The 21,476-nt window shown below is 36.2% G+C and overlaps 1 protein-coding gene across 2 annotated transcripts in view; it reads right to left on the reverse strand.

The window, feature by feature from the left end:
• The window catches only part of ETFDH (electron transfer flavoprotein dehydrogenase), a 32,913-nt gene that overhangs the window by 4,018 nt on the left and 7,419 nt on the right, over nt 1–21,476 (reverse strand). Inside the window, exons 2-10 of one of the 2 annotated variants that reach the window (XM_086703986.1) lie at nt 19,719–19,859; nt 19,073–19,302; nt 17,641–17,722; nt 16,879–16,997; nt 13,984–14,061; nt 10,478–10,624; nt 8,756–8,896; nt 4,960–5,103; nt 646–814 (exon numbers count right to left, since the gene is read on the reverse strand). In XM_086703986.1, the coding sequence (XP_086560112.1) occupies nt 646–814; nt 4,960–5,103; nt 8,756–8,896; nt 10,478–10,624; nt 13,984–14,061; nt 16,879–16,997; nt 17,641–17,722; nt 19,073–19,302; nt 19,719–19,859 (1,251 nt within the window). Of the gene's footprint in view, nt 1–645; nt 815–4,959; nt 5,104–8,755; nt 8,897–10,477; nt 10,625–13,983; nt 14,062–16,878; nt 16,998–17,640; nt 17,723–19,072; nt 19,303–19,718; nt 19,919–21,476 lie in introns of both variants that reach the window. The other variant, XM_086703987.1, reaches the window with a different exon arrangement.

The raw sequence follows: 21,476 nt of genomic DNA on the forward strand, positions 1-21,476 counted from the left end.
ATTAAGGGTTTACAGAGGTTTCAGTGTTCACTCTTCCTCTCCACCACCGCAGAAGGCAAAGCCTGCAAAGGAAAAGGTGCTCCTGGGTTCTGCAGTGTGCAAAGCTGTTCTGTTTTCAGATTGAAGACACTTCAGTATTTGTGAGGTATCTTAGTGTGTATATTACATACATGAAACAATGCAGTACTGTCGAACTTGAAATCATTTCTTCTTTTAAATTAAGAAAAAAAATTTTTAAGTTTATTTGACCAATCTCTGCACTCACAACCCCGAGATCAAGAACAGCATGCTGTACCAACTGAGCCAGTGAGGCACCCCAAACTTGAAATCATTTCTAAGTAGGTGAGATATCATTGGTACTATTCTACTTTTGATCTGAATAAAACACAACATTGCTGGAAAAATCTAATTACTGAGGTTAGTTTTCTTCACACAGCACACATTTGAGTGCTTTGTGTAAAGGGACAGATACAATATATGTCTTTTAAATATCGGCTGAAATATGCATAAAAAAGACCTCAAGATTTTTAATTGTATTTATTTTCATTCTTTATCTGTATACTAAGTGTATGTCTAAAAAGATTCTTTTTAATATCTCAATGAAGACCTTGACAATTTTCTATGCTTTAAATGGGAATTTCTTACCTATTGTCTTTGATTGGAGATTTTCACCAGTTAGTTGATTAAAAATAGATTCTGCTGCCAAAATTCCACTTTTCATTGCTGTGTGGGAACCTTTGATCTTGGGAACATTCATGAAACCAGGGCTACAACCAATTAGTAAACCACCAGGAAAGGTGAGCTTTGGTATAGACTGAAGGAAAGAAACATTCAAAGTGCATTTTTAGTTCAAATTAAACAAGCAGAACAATATTACAAATTATATTCTCTTAAAGTCTTCTAAAGCTATAGGGAAAAATTTGAAGGAAAAAATCAGAATAAGGGCAGTTCCCCCCCCCCCCCTTTTTAAGAATGAGGGTTAGACTATTACTACTATTCTAGGACTTCTTCCTCTTCTGCCGCCTGACTAACCTACATGAGACAGATTTACAACCAGAAATTAACATACATTTTTATTTTTACATATCCACATCTAAAAATACTCTGTAAACTTAAACAACTATTATAGAAATTGTAATCTGCTTTTACATACATTCTTGGTAACATGATTTACAAAGGATGTTAACTCTATATCCCTGTTTTATTTTACTTTGATATCTAGAGATGGAAACTTAGGTTCTGATCATGGTATCGTGACAATTAGCTACTACTTTAAAGATATATTTTAGGGGGCGCCTGGGTGGCTCAGTCAGTTGAGTGTTTGACTTCGGCTCAGGTCATGATCTCACGCTTCATGAGTTCGATCCCTGCGTTGGGCTCCGTGCTGACAGCTCAGAGTCTGGAGCCTGCTTCAGATTCTGTATCCATCTCTCTGCCCCTCCTCAGCTCACAATCTGTCTCTCTCAAACATAAACATTAAAAAATATTTAAAGATATATTTTAATTAAGAATAAGTTGAATTTCCAAAATAAATTTTATTTATTTATTTATTTATTTATTTATTTATTTATTTATTTATTTATAAAGTTTATTTTTTTGAGAGAGTGAGAGCACAAGTTGGGGAGAGGGGCAGAGACAGAGGGACAGAGAATCTCAAGCAGGATCTGCACTGTCAGCATGGATCCTGACGCAGGGCTCAGTCTCACAGACCGTGAGATCATGACCTGAGCTGAAATCAAGTCGGACACTTAACCAACTGAACCACCCAGGCGCTCCCCCCACCACCAAATTTTAAGACAGTTGTCTGGGCCTTAGTATATACTTTTCATGAAAAACAATGTAATAAAAGGTAGTGCTGTTATTTGGGTTACCCAGTAAAGCTTATATATACCCTACAATGTAGTGGCTAAATTAGATTGCATGAGAAAATGTATTCTAACTATAGTTTGAAAATGAAAGAAGAGAGGACCAGTGCAGAGTTTCCTCCCTCTTTATTTTTTCTTCTTTAAGGGCTTCCTAAAGTAAGCCACAAGCCTGTGTTGAGAAAGTGGTGGGTGGTAAGAGTTTGGCTGATGGTGCCAAAAGGGACACAGAGGGAGAAGGATAAACAGGGAAACCAGTGCCATCAGCTGCAAGATCCGTGGCCACAGCTACTATCAATTACAGAATTCTCACTATGAGGGAGAGGTGGTGAGAAGAGAAGCTGGAGGGCAGAGGGAATGCTGGTATAAGACAGATCAGGGTTCAGATCCTTTCACAGTACATGTAGGGAACGAATTTATGATTATAGTTCTCAGACCGAATTCAATTATCAGAACCACCTAGATAAAAGAGCCTGAAATCAGGATCACAAAATAGACAAGAGGGGGAAAGGATATTACTAGCTGAATATTACTAGCTGAAAAGAGATTAACAGTAATTTGGATAATGACACTTTTCTTAAATAGGACTTTGGCCTTGCCAACACTAAGTTTGATTTAAGAACCAGAAGACTGGGTGAAGTTTATAAAAGGGCATGGATTGTTAGTGCCAGTTCTTCCAAAATGGTGCTTAAGTGCGAAGAATAAAAATCTTATGGTCCAAGCAAAATGATTTTTATTTTTTTAATTTTTAAAAAATGTTTAGTTTTGAGAGAGAAAGAGCACAAATGGGGGAGGAGCAGAGAGGGGGAGAGAGAGAGAGACAGAGAGAGAGAGAGAGAGAATCCGAAGCAGGCTCCAGGCTCTGAACTGTCAGTGCAGAGCCTGACGTAGGGCCTGAACCCATGAACTGTGAGATCATGACCTGAGCTGAAGTCAGAAGCTTAACTGACAGAGCCACCCAGGTGCCCCAAGCAAAATGGATTTTTAAATCCTGTGAGGATCTTACACTGTATGGGCAGTGTTACTGGCAGCTAGGTATCTGGTCAAGGAACTATGGACAGGAAAAGTTGCACTGGGAAAGGCTGTATTCTGGGACATGAAACCACAAGGTTGGAAACTCTCCAGAAAAGGTAAGTTTTAGTACAGACTAAAAAAAAAGAGAAATAAAAAGTCATGTACACAGAAACTACCTCATTTATAAAGAGAACAAACTGGTGATTGCCAGAGGGGAGGCAAGTGAGGGGAGGGCAAAATATGTGAAGTGGATTAAAAGGTACAAACTTCCAGTTATAAAATAAGTATGATTAAAAAAAAAAAAGGGGGGTGGGGAAATCTTATCATATTTGTTAGCTCAAAATAAACAAAATTGAATTTTCCAAATTATTGCTTCTTAAGGTTCTTTAAAATTTTACTGGAAAAGTTTCTGAATCTTTAATTAAATCAGAAAATTTAAGTAAAATGTATGTGTGTGTGTGTGGTCAACTCTTCTCGCCAATCTAAAAAAAATAATCTGAGAGGCTGAAATACACAAGGCCATATGTTTTTAAATACAAATCTGATGATGTCCTATTAAATATACTGGAAACTTCATACTATAAAAATGAGTAGAATTAAATTGACAGGTATTATGGACAATATGCAAAAGAGCTGAATGGGCTTGAACATAGTAATACAACTTAATAAATATTTGTTGCAAATGAATTACTACTCTAGAAACAAAATTATTCATGAGAATAATTCCATAGCAACAGGGACACTGTTATTTTAAGATTCTAATGATTATATTTATAATTTAGCTCTGATTTTACTGGACTTTATGAATTATTGTTACAGTAACAAATTATTTAGAACTTCATTTTATTTATTTATTTTTTTTAACTTATTTTTTTTATTTTTTTTATTTTTGAGACAGAAAGAGACAGAGCATGAATGGGGGAGGGGCAGAGAGAGAAGGAGACACAGAATCGGAAGCAGGCTCCAGGCTCTGAGCCATCAGCCCAGAGCCTGACGCGGGGCTCGAGCTCACGGACCGTGAGATCGTGACCTGAGCCGAAGTCGGACGCTCAACCGACTGAGCCACCCAGGCGCCCCTAGAACTTCATTTTAAAGGTTAAGTTACTCATCCCCCATTTTCTTTTTTTAAAAATTTTTTTATATTTATTTATTTTTGAGAGAGAGAGAGAGAGAGAGAGAGAGAGAGAGACAGAGGGTGAGCAGGGAAGGAGCAGAGAGAGAGGGAGACACAGAATCTGAAGCAGGCTCCAGGTTCTGAGCTGTCAGAGCCCGACACAGGGATCAAACTCCTGAACCATGAGATCATGACCTGAGCCCAGCTGGATGCTCAACCAACTGAGCCACCTAGGCGCCCCTCCCCCCATTTTCTATTATCTGTTACTTTTACAACAGAATTAAAAAAAAAAATGTCCAATCTCTAAGATAGTTCTAGATTCCTAGAATATTAGAGACAGAAGGGATCATCTTCATTTTACACATGATCCCACAAAGCCAGAGAAGATATGTAACTTGCTTCAAATCACTTGGTATAGATTTTAGAGCTAATTTTTAAGATCATCTTACATGTTTAATATTTTTACAATAGTACTAACAGCTTTTATTACTGCTTATTTCATTGTTTATATATAATTAATACATTAACTGCATTTGGTAAGATTTATTTTGAACATACACTAAAATAGAACAATTCAGGGTAAAAGCTTGACAGAGGCCACCTAAAAGGCATGACTGTTACTAGGTAGTTGGGATTAATTAATTACCTTTGTGGAAAACTAAATCTGTCTTTGTTTCCTTGCTGCTAAGGAGTAATGGAAAATATCTTGGATCATATAGTTTTAATTTTCGGGTTAAAAACCAAGCAACCAACAAGAAGCCTATAAATTTATCTCAAGAAATCAATATATTCTTAAAACTAAACTCACAGTGTAATTTAATTTAAACTATGGTGTGACACAGTTTTATAAACACTAGATGCTCTGCTTAAAAGTTTCTTTCTATAATTTTCTATTCTTTATCTAAATTTGTTACATTATATTTTCAATGTTTACTTTATAATACAGAAATAAATAAAAAAATTTGTTACCTGAAAGCCACCTTCATTCAGAGCTCTGGCTCCATATGCAATTCTTTTTCCACCTTCCAATGTCGGCCGAATGCTGGGATGGTGTTTCCACCTCTGGAACTCTCTAAATGGGCTCAGATACGGATTCTGGTAGTCTAGACCAACCTTAAAATTTTTATATTTAAATTTAGTAAATTTATATACTTAGAAATTTTTATTTCAAATTATATCAAACTAAAGTGTGAGCAATATTTATGAGAAAGCATTAAGTTTCTTGTGCTCAATAATACTTGGAGAACTATAGGCAGTAACTCAAACCTAACTGAATAAAATCTGTTTGGAAAAGAAAGGGTAAACAAAAGGATACCATGTGTTTGTATTTGGCCAAACTTTAAAAATGTAGACCGTGTTAATAAATCTTTGTGCTCTGTAAATAAAAGTTCAAATTAGAAAAGTATTTGTAGGTAAGTGGCTAACATTATGTTTCTACGAAAGGAGCTGTAATTATTTTTCATGTATCAATACCCTCTCTGGTAATAAACTAATAAACTATATGTGGTGCTACTAAGGCATAAATGAAGAAACAGAATGTAATCATACTTAGAAAAAAAGAAGACAAGAAATATTAGAGGCTACATTTTACAAGGCATTATCAAAACGCTAAAATTAATACCCACAACTTTTTTGCTCTCAAAAAATTAAGTCACTGGAATAACTATACAAAAATGATATACTGAACACTTGGCTATCTGTCAAAAAACACCAATAATGCAAAAATTTAATGTATCACATACAAGTCTAATTATGACATTAAATTATAAAGTTGCGACCAACTGCAAGGCGCAGTAACTTTATTTTTTCCATTCCTTGCAAGGTTCAAGATGTAATTTACTGCAAAGACATAAGTGGCCAAAAGGGAGAAAATGCTTACATTTAAAAGTTATAGATTTTTTTGAGGGGAAGATGGCGGCGTAAGAGGACGCTGGGCTCACCGCGTCCTGCTGATCACTTAGATTCCACCTACACCTGCCTAAATAACCCAGAAAATCGCCAGAAGACTAGCAGAATGGATTCTCTGGAGCCAAGCATAGAGGAGAGGTCCACGGAAGAGGATGACATGATATTATACATGGAAAATCCGATAGACTCCACCAGAAGTCTGCTAGAACTGATACATGAATTTAGCAAAGTTGCAGGATACAAAATCAATGTACAGAAATCAGTTGCATTCTTATACACTAATAATGAAGCAACAGAAAGACAAATAAAGAAACTGATCCCATTCACAATTGCACCAAGAAGCATAAAATACCTAGGGATAAATCTAACCAAAGATGTAAAATATCTGTATGCTGAAAACTATAGAAAGCTTATGAAGGAAATTGAAGAAGATATAAAGAAATGGAAAAACATTCTGTGCTCATGGATTGGAAGAATAAATATTATTAAAATGTCAATACTACCCAAAGCTATCTACACATTCAATGCAATCCCAATCAAAATTGCACCAGCATTCTTCTCGAAGCTAGAACAAGCAATCCTAAAATTTGTATGGAACCACAAAAGACCCCGAATAGCCAAAGTAATTTTGAAGAAGACCAAAGCAGGAGGCATCACAATCCCAGACTTTAGGCTCTACTACAAAGCTGTCATCATCAAGACAGCATGGTATTGGCACAAAAACAGACACATAGACCAACGGAATAGAATAGAAACCCCAGAACTAGACACACAAATGTATGGCCAACTCATCTTTGACAAAGCAGGAAAGAACATCCAATGGAAAAAAGACAGTCTCTTTAACAAATGGTGCTGGGAGAACTGGACAGCAACATGCAGAAGATTGAAACTAGACCATTCACACTTACTCACACCATTCACAAAAATAAACTCAAAATGGATTAAGGACCTGAATGTGAGACAGGAAACCATCAAAACCCTAGAGGAGAAAGCAGGAAAAGACCTCTCTGACCTCAGTCATAGCAATTTCTTACTTGACACATCCCCAAAGGCAAGGGAATTAAAAGTAAAAATGAACTACTGGGACCTTATGAAGATAAAAAGCTTCTGCACAGCAAAGGAAACAACCAACAAAACTAAAAGGCAACCAACGGAATGGGAAAAGATATTTGCAAATGACATATCGGACAAAGGGCTAGTATCCAAAATCTATAAAGAGCTCACCAAACTCCACACCCGAAAAACAACCCAGTGAAGAAATGGGCAGAAAACATGAATAGACACTTCTCTAAAGAAGACATCCAGATGGCCAACAGGCACATGAAAAGATGCCCAACGTCGCTCATCAGGGAAATACAAATCAAAACCACACTCAGATATCACCTCACGCCAGTCAGAGTGGCCAAAATGAACAAATCAGGAGACTATAGATGCTGGAAAGGATGTGGAGAAACGGGAACCCTCTTGCACTGTTGGTGGAAATGCAAACTGATGCAGCCACTCTGGAAAACAGTGTGGAGGTTCCTCAAAAAATTAAAAATAGACCTACCCTATGACCCAGCAATAGCACTGCTAGGAATTTACCCAAGGGATACAGGAGTGCTGATGCATAGGGGCACTTGTACCCCAATGTTTATAGCAGCACTCTCAACAATAGCCAAATTATGGAAAGACCTGAAATGTCCATCAACTGACGAATGGATAAAGAAACTGTGGTTTATATACACAATGGAGTACTACGTGGCAATGAGAAAGAATGAAATATGGCCCTTTGTAGCAACATGGATGGAACTGGAGAGTGTGATGCTAAGTGAAATAAGCCATACAGAGAAAGACAGATACCATATGTTTTCACTCTTACGTGGATCCTGAGAAACTTAACAGAAGACCATGGGGGAGGGGAAGGAAAAAAAAAAAACAACAAAAGAGGTTAGAGTGGGAGAGAGCCAAAGCATAAGAGACTGTTAAAAACTGAGAACAAACTGAGGGTTGATGGGGGGTGGGAGGGAGGGGAGGGTGGGTGATGGGTATTGAGGAGGGCACCTTTTGGGATGAGCACTGGGTGTTGTATGGAAACCAATTTGACAATAAATATCATATATTGAAAAAATAAAATAAATAGATAAAAGTTATAGATTCAAACGCAGTGCTGCTTTCATTTTTAGTGACAGCATGCCTAAGTGGAAAATGGGCTTTGAAGTCACACAGACTCAGGTGTGAATCCTGCCTCTTGTCATTTAATGGGTGTATTTGAGAAAGTTGTTTAACTTGTTTGGACTTCAGTGTCCTGTCAGTAAAATAAGGACACACCTACTTCTTAGGATTATTATGAAACTTAGAATTCTCAGTGAAGCATCTAGCATAGTGTTGGGCATTTAGTAGCTATGATTCCTAAAGTATACATAAAGTATATTTATAGTGTTTAAAAAGCTATAGACTAATGCCAATAATAGCCACAAGCACTTTACAGACTGACAAAGTTAGAAAGGGACCTTTAAATGAAAAGCATTTTTTTTTTTTTAAGTAAAAAGCATTTTATATGCTGCAGATATCATAACACTGATGATCCAGGGGCGCCTGGGTGGCGCAGTCGGTTAAGCGTCCGGCTTCAGCCAGGTCACGATCTCACGGTCCGTGAGTTCGAGCCCCGCGTCAGGCTCTGGGCTGATGGCTCGGAGCCTGGAGCCTATTTCCGATTCTGTGTCTCCCTCTCTCTCTGTCCCTCCCCCGTTCATGCTCTGTCTCTCTCTGTCCCAAAAATAAATAAAAACGTTGAAAAAAAAAAATTAAAAAAAAAAAATAACACTGATGATCCAATGACTCTAACAGAATTTTCCATATTGGGCACGTAACTTACCACAAAACCAAGAGCTACCAGAGGTTCACCTTCATTTAAATGGTAGAGGAAAGAGCCTCCATAAGTATGTCTGTCCAAGGGCCAACCAACAGTGTGATCTACTCTTCCAGGTTTCCACTTCTTTTCATCAATAATCCATAACTTAAAAAAAAAAAGTCCTAGAGTATTAAATATTTTCTATCACCACAATATATATAACTTGCCAAGTTTTATGTCTTAGTTATGAAAGTTTCAAGTCAAAGACTGTAATACACAAAAAAAGTAATACACTGAGAAACACAAAAAAAGTACTTCGCATATCAAAGAAAATTATATCAAACTGCAGCATGATAAACCGGACTAAAGGAAACAGGTCAGAAAAGTTATGAAGTCTATAGGAAACACCCTGAAGAGATGAGGAAAACTTCTGCGGTGCTGGTAATGTTCTGTATCTTGATCTGGCTGGTGGCTACATGGGTGTGTTCACCTTACAAGAATTACTTGAGCTATACACTTAAGACCTGTTGCTTTACATATGTTATTCTTCAATAATATAGTTTATGCTTTCCTGCACTAACCCCCCAAATGAAAAAAATTGCTCATCTATTTTCAGAATGGTTAGTTTTAATTTTAAACAATTTCCATCTGAAATATTATTTAAAAATCAGATAACGTTACGTGCTATCTGCAACCTACCAAAACAATTAAGCCTTTACTCACAATAAATCTAGTTATATATGGAATTTGAAACTTTCTGAGCTTTACCCTAAAAAAAATTAAACAAAAGGGTTATAATTAATCTTTTACACTCTAATAAGCACAAGGTTTGGGAAAACAGAGATCGGATAAACTGAGAATATATACAATACTTAACCTAATTAAATTTTAGGTTTCAAATCAATATACTACGGCTGAGTATATATTTCATAAACTAAATTATCTGCACAGTGCAATTTTGAAGAAACAATTCTTGTAAGATGCGGTCACCCTACAAACAGCATATGGGTATCAGGTCAAATCTTATTAGGGCAGATGGCATTATAATGAAAAAAATTAATACTACAAGTATTTTTGGGGTGCCTGGGTGGGTCAGTTGGTTGAGCATCTGACTCTTGATTTTGGCTCACGTCATGATCTCACAGTTTATGAGTCCGAGCCCCACGCTGGGCTCTGCACTGACAGTGTGAAGCCTGCTTTGGGATTCTTTCTCTCTCTGCCCCTCCCCCATTCACTCCTTCTCTCGCCCCAAATAAATAAACTTAAAAAAAATATTTAAGTTCAAGACTTTGATTTCAAACAACATTTTTTAAAAAAAGTTTATTTAGTTATTTATTTTGAGAGAGAGAATACAAGCAGGGAAGGGGCAGAGAGAGAGAATCCCAAGCAGGCTCTAGGCTGTCAGTGGAGAGCCCAATGCAGGGCTCGATTCCATGAACTATGAGATCATGACCTGAGCTGAAACAGTCAGATCCTTAACCGAATGAGCCACCCAGGCACCCTTCAAGCAACATTTGATAAAACAATTACATGTAGATACAATTTAGATAATAATGGAATTTGATTAGCAGTGCTTTCTAGCCCCTTAAAAAATATCTGAAATCTTTTTAGTCATAATGAACATCTCAAGTCAAGGAAAAATATAACAACTATAAAATTATATCAATGTTATAAACTACATAACAGTACAAACAAGTTTAAATTCCATATTTCAAAATGAAAATTACAAAAAACAAATCAGGATACCTCCTTGAGTCCAATTCCATAGGTTTGGGGATCACAGTTGGCTCTCAAATCAAACTTCTTATATAGTTGCTTGGCTAGATGTCCATGGCAACCCTCTGCAAAAATTGTAACTTTGGCATGTAGTTCTAGTCCTCGCTCAAATGTTGTCTAAAAAACAAAAACGTTAAATTGCAACATTTGACAATTTAAAAAATATTCACATTCTAGTCAGTTTTTTTTTAATATGAAATTTATCATCAAATTGGTTTCCATACAACACCCAGCACTCATCCCAACAGGTGCCCTCCTCAATACCCATCACCTCCCCTCCCCTCCCTCCCACCCCCCATGAAACCTCAGTTTGTTCTCAGTTTTTAAGAGTCTCTTAGGTTTTGGCTTCCTCCCTCTCTAACCTTTTTTTTTTTTTTTTTCCTTCCCCTCCCCCATGGTCTTCTGTTAAGTTTCTCAGGATCCACATAAGTGTGAAAACATATGGTATCTGTCTTTCTCTGTATGACTTATTTCACTCAGCGTAACAACTCTCCAGTTGCATCCACATTGCTACAAAGGGCCATATTTCATTCTTTCTCATTGCCAAGTAGTATTCCATTATGTATATAAACCACAATTTCTTCATCCATTCATCAGTTGTCTGGTCAGTTTTGAATTGAACCATGATTCAGGTATGGAAGAAACAGTACAAATACATAACCCTAGAAATAAAACTAGGTACTGCTGTAAGTGGAATCTAATTTAAAATGTTATAATATATCCTGTGTCTCTGTTGTATTTTTCTTTATAACTTCCAAAGTACCTGAATGAATGCATAAGAATTAAAAATGAAATAAAGCATGCTCCTGCTAAAAAAATTCTCTCCAAGTGAAAATAAAGTGAAAAGTGCAAAGCCATTTCCCCCTGCTCAATTTTCCAGTCTCATCAGCTGAAGCAAAAAACACTATTAATAGTTTTCTTGTGAATCATCCCAGAAAATTCCATGAATAAAAAATTATACAGAGCCTATTTATATCCTTCTAACACAATCATACCAAATATACTCTTTAGCTACTTGTTTTTCACTTTAATTATACTTGTCCTCTATTGTTCAATGTATATTATAAAACTGAAATTTTTTTCCAAGTAGAAAAAGAGCTACAATTAAAGTCTTTACTTCTTTTTTGCTCTATATATTTTGCACTTAACACCTACCATGATGTAGATACTCAATAAAGTTACTTAATAAAGGAATACAGAATAATCAGGAAAGTCTCTAATGAAGTATATCTTTTCTGATATTTCTCTATTCATTTTGCTTGCATGTATGTGTGTGTGCAGACATTCATACAGATAGTAGTTTTACACTGACAAACTGTTTTATAACTGCTTTCACATTAGTGATTTGTCTAAGGCAATATACACCAAATAAGGCATTCATTTTTAAAAATATTTATTTATTTATTTATTTTGATGGAGAGAGAGAGCAAGCAGGGGGAGGGGCACAGAAAGGGAGAGAAAGAATCCCAAGCAGGCTCCATGCTGTCAGCACAAAGCGTGATGTGGGGTTCGATCCCACAAACTGTGAGATCATGGCCTAGGCTGACATCAAGAGTCTTGATAAAGTTAACTGACTGAGCCACCCAGGCGTCCTCCTATAGCATTCAGTTTTAATGCTTGAATAGAGTCCCCTAATTTTTTAAACAATTCTCAATAGTGGGACAATCACACCGTTCCAGTGTGTTTCACTATTATAAAGCATTTCTTACATGAATATACTTGGTGCTAAATATTTTCGGTCTGAATGGTAAGAATTATCTCATTAATTTAACAATAAATTAATTTCTTTGGTTACTAGAAATTCTGAACATCTTTCACATGCTTACTGGTAACTTTTTTTTCTTGAGCAATACTTACTAGTGTCATAATAATGCATACATGTATATAACACTTGCATACACATCCTATAAGTACTCTCACTCAGTACCTTTTTATTTTGTTCTTGTCTGCTTCCTTTTATTATACTTCATCCATAAACCATATTAACAATCTAGTATGTACAGTTTTACCCAAATACATAAACATACATATATTCTGAGATACATACACACTTAAATTTTTTCGATTCTTGATTTATTCTACAAAAAATGAGATCATATAATACAAACTGTTCTGTATCTTTTCTCAATACTACTTCATGAAAATCTTTTCAAGTCACTGTATAGTTCAAATTTTTCTTTTCAAAGGCTGTATAGTAGTAGTCCATGTGGAAATACCATAGCTTATTCACCTGTTCTGCTAATGCATAATAACCATTAACTCTGTTTCCAGTTTATTTGTGATCAAAAACAATGTTTATAAAACATACACCCTCGTATATACATATTCTTACAATACTGGTGCTGTGAGTGCAGAGCCCGCTTCCAATCCTATGTCTCTCTCTCTGCCCCTCCCTTGCACTCTCAAAAATAAGCATTAAAAACAAAAACAAAAACAAAAACAAAAAACTTCTTGGGCCCTAGTACAGGACACACTGAGTCCCAGACCTCATATAATTCTGATGAATCTGGTCAAACCCTTAGAAGAACAATTAAGTAGGTAAGACTCCAAAGCTTTGCCATTTGCTTATTTCTAGGCAGGAAGCAGTAAGAAACAGGAACATCTGCAGGGAGACTCAATACGAGATTCCCAATTCTGTTCAAGAATGGCAGAAGGAAGGATAAATTCCAAATTAACAAATATTTATTGAGGACCTGATATTACCTGGTACTATACGGTAGGTACTGGAGTAACCCTCCATGATCTCTGCCCTCATGGAGCTTATGATCTAGTTGAGAAATTAAGACAATAAACACATAAATATGAATTGACAAATTAATTTATTGAGATGTTAATTTGTGTTTTGTCCTATTGTTACAGGAAAGCAACATGTTTTTTTTCCTTGTCCTTTCCAGGGAATCTTATGGATCCATCCCCTTAGAGCTTTTCTTTGCAAATTCAAAAATAAAAGTTGTAAAAACCTGAAAACCAACCAGGATTATATCTGAATGAAAGGAAAGCAATCAGTTTAATATTTACCAAAAGATATTAAAATCATGTCAAAGACTCTATCAACATGACTGATAGTAATACAAATGACTCTTGTCCATAGAAATGAAAATTGTGGAAGTGGCAATGCAGTTTACTGATGACCTACACATGGGTATGTTTTTTGAATTCTCCTTGAACTGCTCACTGAGTCTGTCATTTATTAATGAGTAAAATAAAATCTGTCACGTTTGTTTTATATTTGTATGAGTCATGTTTTTCTCTTTAAAAAAGTATTCTTAAACACATTATATCGACTTGTCTAAGTCATTTTTTAGTTCAAAAATGCTTCTGTATTTTTTAACAAGAGAAAAATTCCACATTAATCATATTCTAACACACACTATTAGCATACACTCTGTAGCAAAACTAAATTATTGCATTTAAGTTGATTCTCTTCTTTGTTTTGTTTGTCAGTTTGTTAAGCTCATAACTGTTAAGATGTTTACCTTTGGGGCACCATCCTTTTGTATCCCTACATCGTTAGTGGCAATCCCCTTTACACTACCATCTTCATGAAAAAGGACCTAAAATGAAAACATATTTTGTTATCACCTAGGATTCACAACCACCTTGAAAAGAAACAATAAACAGTCTTAGATTTTTAAGAAAGTGAGCATGTTCTCTAGATTACAGAAATAAAGGCTTTAAAACAGTTAGGCAAAAAAAAAGACACATGTTTTAAAGATACTCCCTTCTAGTGTATAAAAGAACACAGCTCTAACAGTTGGAAATGAAAGAAATGCCACAACTTTTTGAAGAAGAAAAGTGGTAAGCTACTACAGAGGTCACTAAAGAAACCAGTAACAATAAACAAAAAGCTCTCTGAAGAGATCAGATATCAAAAACACGTATACAGAACCTGAAATCAGGGCCTGTAACAAATGAAGACCATCAGTGTGGGTGGGAAGACAATAGTGTCAGGAAAGCCTCTGTTCCAAATGAGCTAAGACCCCCTCCCCCCGCCAAAACAAAACAAAACAAAACAAAACAAAACAAAACAAAACAAAACACCAAAGAAAATGAAACCACAAAACAAAACAGAAAGAGGCTCAAGACAGCCCAAAGGTGATCAAAGTTTATTTCTGGAGCAAGAAGGATTGGCAAAAACTGGTCAAAAGGGTAATTCTGAGGATGAGAAATAGCAATCAATCCTCTGTAACCCTTACTTGGCTTCCGATTCCCCTATGGAGAAAAATGCTCTTGAGAAAGGAAGTACAAAACGTACACTAGAATCACACAGAAAGCACAGGTGTGAAAAGATGAAACAAGGATTAGCAGCAATGGATATGAAAAGAAAAACATATAAATATTTTATTTCTTACCCTAAAAATGAATCAACTGTAGAATGTGGCTTTGAACTAGAACTGAAGTCTGACTCAGAGTACAAAGAAACCCAACAAACAGATCATTAATCTATTGATGATGATCTTTAACAGACTGAGGAAAAGAAGAAAAGTGTAAGAGACTATGTGTATATGTGTGTGTCTGTTCACAAAAAGTAAAAATCATAGATTCTACAAAGTGTGACTTACACTGATCCCAGTCAAGAATATTTTAATCAGGAAAATGCAAAACCCCACATTTGGGTCTAAAAACCCAAATGCATATATATGAGCTGGGAAAACAAAAATTAGTATAGCACCAATTATAATACAGGGACTTACATGTTTTATTTGACTTACATATTGTAAGGGTAAAAACAAATTTAAAAAATTTTTGAGAGGCACTTGGGTGGCTCAGTCAGTTAAGTGTCTGACTTTGGCTCAGGTCATGATCTCACAGCTTCGCTCGTGAATTCAAGCCCTGCATCGGGCTCTCTGCTGTCAGCACAGAGCTGGCTTTGGATCCTCTGTCCCTTCTCTCTCTGCCCCTCCCCAGCTCATTTTCTCTCTCTGAATAAAAAAACTTAAAAAAATTTTTTTTTCAATTTTCCCTGAGGCCGAAAACAAAAGAACTCCCCTCCCCTTCCTGCCGATTCTTCCAATTCTTTCCTTTAGAAAACCCTGGTTTACAGCTGTAAACCCTTTCTATGTCTCTCTGAGATATACGAATGTTTTTAAAAGTCTTACTTAAGACTCCTGCCAGATCTGCATCTCAGAAACGTGTTTCTCCAAATATGGAGACATATTTGAAATGTGAACACCATGGAGAATGGTGTCCTATTTCCCTGTCTCTGTGGGAGTCTGGGCTAGGTGCTTGGTTCTAAGTTATAACTTTCTGCTTGTCAAAAAGATACAAGAAATTTTATTTTTCCTCTGGATAAAGACACTTAAACTATATGTAATGGATTGTATCTGTGTGGCTATGTGAGAGAATGATATTTCTTTCTGTTTTGGCAATCTCCCTAGCAGACTGCCTGTGACATGCATTGCAGTCTTGGTTTAATGCTCATTAAATAAAACTTTTTTTTATAACTTATACAGATTTTTCTGGGTTTGTAGGAGATTTTATTTTATCTATCTATCTATTTTTATTTATTTTGAGAGATAGAGAGCGTGAGTAGGGAAGGGAGCAGAGAGAGGGGGAGAGAGAGAATCCCAGGCAGGCTCTGTACTGTGATCGCAGAGCCTGACGTGGGGCTCGAGCTTACAAACTTTGAGATCATGACTGGAGCAGAAATCAAGAGTCAGAGGCTTAACCAACTGAGCTACACAGGAGCCCCAGTAAGGGATTTTATTTTTAATCATTTCCCCAATAACACTCAGTGTGAATCAATAGTATGGTATGTTTGCCAAAAGAATTATTTTGAGAGAAACAGAACAGATTCCAGAATGAAGAAGGCAATAGCTCTTCTCTTGAAGCAGTTTTTTCATTTGGGGTGCCGCTTTATAAAGAGGATAAAAAGGGAAGAATCTCAGGGCACTGAGGAATACTGAAGGAACTCAAACTATGTAACATTATGGTTGAAAGAACTGAGAATATTTGACCTAGGAAAGAAAAAACACCAGAGTGAAAGTGAGGAAGAAGAGAGGAGGGCATAATTATAATTGGAAAACTGTCCTTGGAAGAGGGCACAGATTTGTTCTACATGGTGTGAAACAGAAGATATATTTCTATTCAATACAAGAGAGTATTATCAACAATCCAAACATCAGATAGAGATTATTTCACTCCTGATGGTGTTCAATTGTAAATTAGACAATCACTTGATGAAGGTACAAAATAAGGAATTCACATACTCTTTGGATTAGATCTTTTCATGATTCCTTCTAATCTTACAATTCTGAAATTCCATGGCTTTTCTAAAATATCTATTTCTTTACATTTGTACTATCCTTGGTTTATATTCAAAAGAAAAGAGATTCTTATAAATATTAAAACCAAAATAAAGCTGTACAAACCTCAGCAGCAGCATAACCAGGGTATACTTCAACACCAAGGGCTTCTGCTTGTTCTCCCATCCAGCTTACTAAATGTCCCAAGCGGACAATGTAATTGCCATGATTATTCATTGGAAGACCTACAAATATATGCTTATCAGTCTGACATTTTATGAATAAAATATCTAAATAAAATACACAAATGCTTAACTTAAAAATTCTAATCAATATAGGGGTGCCTGGGTGGCTCAGTTAGTTGAGTGGCCGACTTCGGCTCAGGTCATGATCTCACGGTTCATGAGTTTGAGCCCCATATTGGACTTACTTCTGTCAGCACAGAGCCTGCTTCGGGTCCTCTGTCCCCCTCTCTCTCTGCCCCTTCCCCACTTGTGCTCTCTCTTCCAAAAAATAAATAAAACATTTAAAAAATTCTAATCAATGTATAATTTCTGTGTAAATATACACATTATCTAATGGTCATAATTTCATTTATTTTCTACAATTTTGGCAAAAATTCTAATCACTAAAATAAAAACAACATTACAACACTAAATTAAAATTCTGAGTGGCTTACAAGGTTATCTCAATTGTTCTAGACTAAAAGACAAAGAACCAGGTTCTATTCTTGTTTTACTACAAGTTAGCTATATAACTTTGGGTAAGTCCTTCAAATCTCTGGGCCTCAGTTTTCTCATCTGTAAGAGGAAGGGATTTCACCAGATGAAATGTAGTTCCTTCCATGTATGGAATTCTAAGATACTACAAATATTTATCATACCTTACCTGGAAGAATTGGCACTGGAATTCTGTATTTCTCCGTTAAAATTCCAAATCTGTCTTCTGTTACGGGAGTGTTAAGTGGAGCCTGAAAACAAAAGAAGGAAAAAGAAGTAAATTTTTAGTTCATATTTGTAATGATAAATAGAAATAATAAAAAAAAAAAAACTGTCAAAGGGAAAGTGAACTACTTTCCTCACTTTTCTTTCATCATTTCCTTTAGAAAACTTGGAACTATAAATCCTCTTTGTCTCTTTGAGATGTTTAGGAATCTTTTTAGAACCTAAATAAGCCAGTTTTACATCCCAGAAATGTCTTTGTTGGGGGGGGCTTGGAGACATCTTGGACATGGCTTCCTGTCTCCCTCTCTCTGTGGGAGGTTAGCCTAGGTGCTTGCTCCAAGTTGTAACTTCCTGCTTGATGAAAACAGAAGAGAAGTTTTATTTTTCCTTTGGATACAGACAATTAACATGTATGTAATGGATTGTATCTGCTCAGTTGGGCTTAGAAAATCTTTTTCTAATATAATTGATACTATAGCAATTCAATGAGATCTATTTTTGATACAATATTGTAAAAAGGAAGTTAATTAGGTATAACTAAAGTATTTCTAGTTTAAAGGAGCTTGGTCTTTTATTTTAAAGTCTTTTCTTTAGTGTTTATTTATTTTTGAGAGAGAGATCAGGAGAGTGTGCGAGAGCGAGGGACGGGCAGACAGTGAGGGAAACAGAGGATCCAAAGTGGGCTTTGCGCAGATAGCAGGCCAATGTGGGGCTTGAACTCACCATCCTGAGCCCAAGTCAGACACTTAACTGACTGAGTGAGTCACCCCAGTGCCCTGAGCTTGGTGTTTTAGAAAGAAAAACATAGATGAAATTTTTGGAATTCAATTTACTCCATACAGAAATAATACAGAAATCATATAATTTTTGACCTTTACAAAGTATATTCACAGGTAGTGAATATTCTAATGTTGGCAGATATAACATAACCCATCTTATAGAAGAAAAAACTAAGACATGTAAAGTGTAAGATTTTAACCAAGGTCCTACAAATTATGAAAGCAGTAAAACTAACACAGTTCTCTACGTATCATACCAGTGCCTTTTCTGCTTAGGTTATGAGAGGCCATATTAATTTCTTTCTTTAGACCATTTGGTTAGACTATCCTCTTTGGCTTTACATATTGCACTGTTCCAGGAAATTGACAGAAAGCTTTAATAAGAACAATGATATAAACACCTATGGAACAAGTTAGGAAATACCCTCAAAATCTGATAGGACTCAATTTTTTTCATTCTTTTTAAGTTAAAAAAATACCTATCTATAATAATCCTCTAAGAGGTAGAATTATGTGAAAAGGGTTTTCCATATTCTATAATTTGGAAATAGAGATAGAATAAAGATTATGCTTTGTATAAAAACCAATTTTTCATACTCCCTTCTCCTTCCAGTCTGGGAATAATTCTTCAAAAGCACGTGGATCCAGGCAGGCCCCTGAGAGAGTATGAGCTCCTATTTGGGCAGCTTTCTCTACGAGACACACACGGATGTCCTTTTCATGTTTAGTAGCCAGCTGCTTTAGACGGACTGCTGCAGAGAGTCCTGCGGGGCCTGCGCCAACGATAACTACATCTGCTTCTTCCGCAAACCTCTCCATGTTCACTCCTGGAAGGAAAAAATGTTTAAAAAAATACATAAAAATTCTGCGATGAACATGATCTGATAAAAATCACATACTGGGTTACAAATACTATACTGTACTAAGCATTACTTATAGAAATTGCCCCTCTGCTTTGCATGAAAATTATACTAAGTATATTACTGTATTAATTGGACGTTCTGTTAGGTTCTTTTCCAGTGTAGATCTTACTTTAGCTTCTAGAAGCCAACTTTCGGCTTTGGGATTTACTACTATAAACTTAGCAGATATTTGCTTATCTCAATATCAGTAAGTGATAGTGTTGGTAAAGCTATGAAATATTATTAGATGATTTTATACTATCATGAAAAATATTTCTCTCCACAAAACGATACAAAGTATCTAGAAAAGCCTCGACTCTTCTACAGAAATTATTACTTACCTTCCCATCGCTTGTCTTTATCCCGGGGATAAATAGTATAGTGGGTAGTAATTCGAGGTACAACAGAAGTTGAAGACCATCTTGTACCACACAGAGGTAGATAACTTTTCTTAATTTTTAAGGCATGAAAGCACTGATATGCTGCATGAAAATTATGAACATTATTATTTCTTTTTCAATTAGCTTTCCTCAGGAATAGGCTGAAAAAAACATTTTTTAAGAGAAAAAATTTCTAAGATTGGGAATCAGATCTGGTTTTTGTTAAATTTTCTATTAATTAGCCCTAAAACCTTAAACAAATCATTTAACCTTTCTAGATTTCAGTTTCCTCATCCAAAAAACGAAAGGGTCACTAGATGATGATTTTTATTTTTTTAACATGAAATTTATTGTCAAATTTGTTTCCATACAACACGCAGTGCTCATCCCAACAGGTACCCTCCTCAATGCCCATCACCCACTTTTCTGCCCCTCCCCCCCCCCCAATCAACCCTCAGTTTATTCTCAGTTTTTAAGAGTCTCTTATGGTTTGGCTCCCTCCCTAACTTTTTTTTTCCCCCTTCCCCTCCCCCATGGTCTTCTGTTAAGTTTCTCAGGATCCACGTAAGAGTGAAAACATATGGTATCTGTCTTTCTCTGTATGACTTATTTCACTTAGCATAATACTCTCCAGTTCCATCCACGTTGCTACAAAAGGCCAGATTTCATTCTTTCTCATTGCCAAGTAGTATTCCATTGTGTATATAAACCACAATTTCTTTATCCGTTCATCAGTTGATGGACATTTAGGCTCTTTCCATAATTTGGCTATTGTTGAGAGTGCTGCTATAAACATTGGGGTACAAGTGCCCCTATGCATCAGTACTCCTGTATCCCTTGGGTAAATTCCTAGCAGTGCTATTGCTGGGTCATAGGGTTGATCTATTTTTAATTTTTTGAGGAACCTCCACACTGTTTTCCAGAGTGGCTGCACCAGTTTGCATTCCCACCAACAGTGCAAGAGGGTTCCCATTTCTCTACATCCTCTCCAGCATCTATAGTCTCCTGATTTGTTCATTTTAGCCACTCTGACTGGCATGAGATGATTAAGGTAACTTTTTGATCTAAAATTGTATGATTCCATATGATGTCTTATATTTGGAAATCTGTGTTCATAATCTGACCATATCAGTACCGCATTCAATTAATAGTTAGGTCTATGTTGTTGAGCCATTAGTTGTGCATGTACTGAAACACACTATACTATTTCCTAGACGAACAATTAAAATTTTCTTAACATTTGTTTATTTTTGAGAGACAGAGAGAGACACAGCACAAGTGGGGTTGGGGCAGAGAGAGAGGGAGACACAGAATTGGAAGCAGGCTCCAGGCTCTGAGCTGTCAGCAGAGAGACCAACGTGGGGCTTGAATACATGAACTGAGAGATCATGACCTGAGCCTAAGCCGGAGTCGGATGCTTAACTGACTGAGGCATCCATGTGCCCCAGGTGAACAATTTAGTTAGTTTCTCCTCATTAAAGTAATGTTTTCAAACTATAATATTGTAGAAGTATCTAATAAACTAATTTTTCAATATAGCTCATATCAAGCCTAACCTATAAATAGGATGACCATATAATTTATCAACTGGATACTTGTGAGAGTAACAAGGGGCAGTATTAATTATGCTGGGACAATGCAGGCAAACTAGGTTTTATGGTCAGCCTTTTAAAAAATTAACTCTCCCATATGGCAGTATCTTCTGAGAGCCTCAAAAAT

The sequence above is a fragment of the Puma concolor genome, chromosome B1, assembly GCF_028749965.1.
Source record: "Puma concolor isolate L17-30 chromosome B1, mPumCon1.1.hap2, whole genome shotgun sequence".
Lineage (NCBI taxonomy): Eukaryota > Metazoa > Chordata > Mammalia > Carnivora > Felidae > Puma > Puma concolor.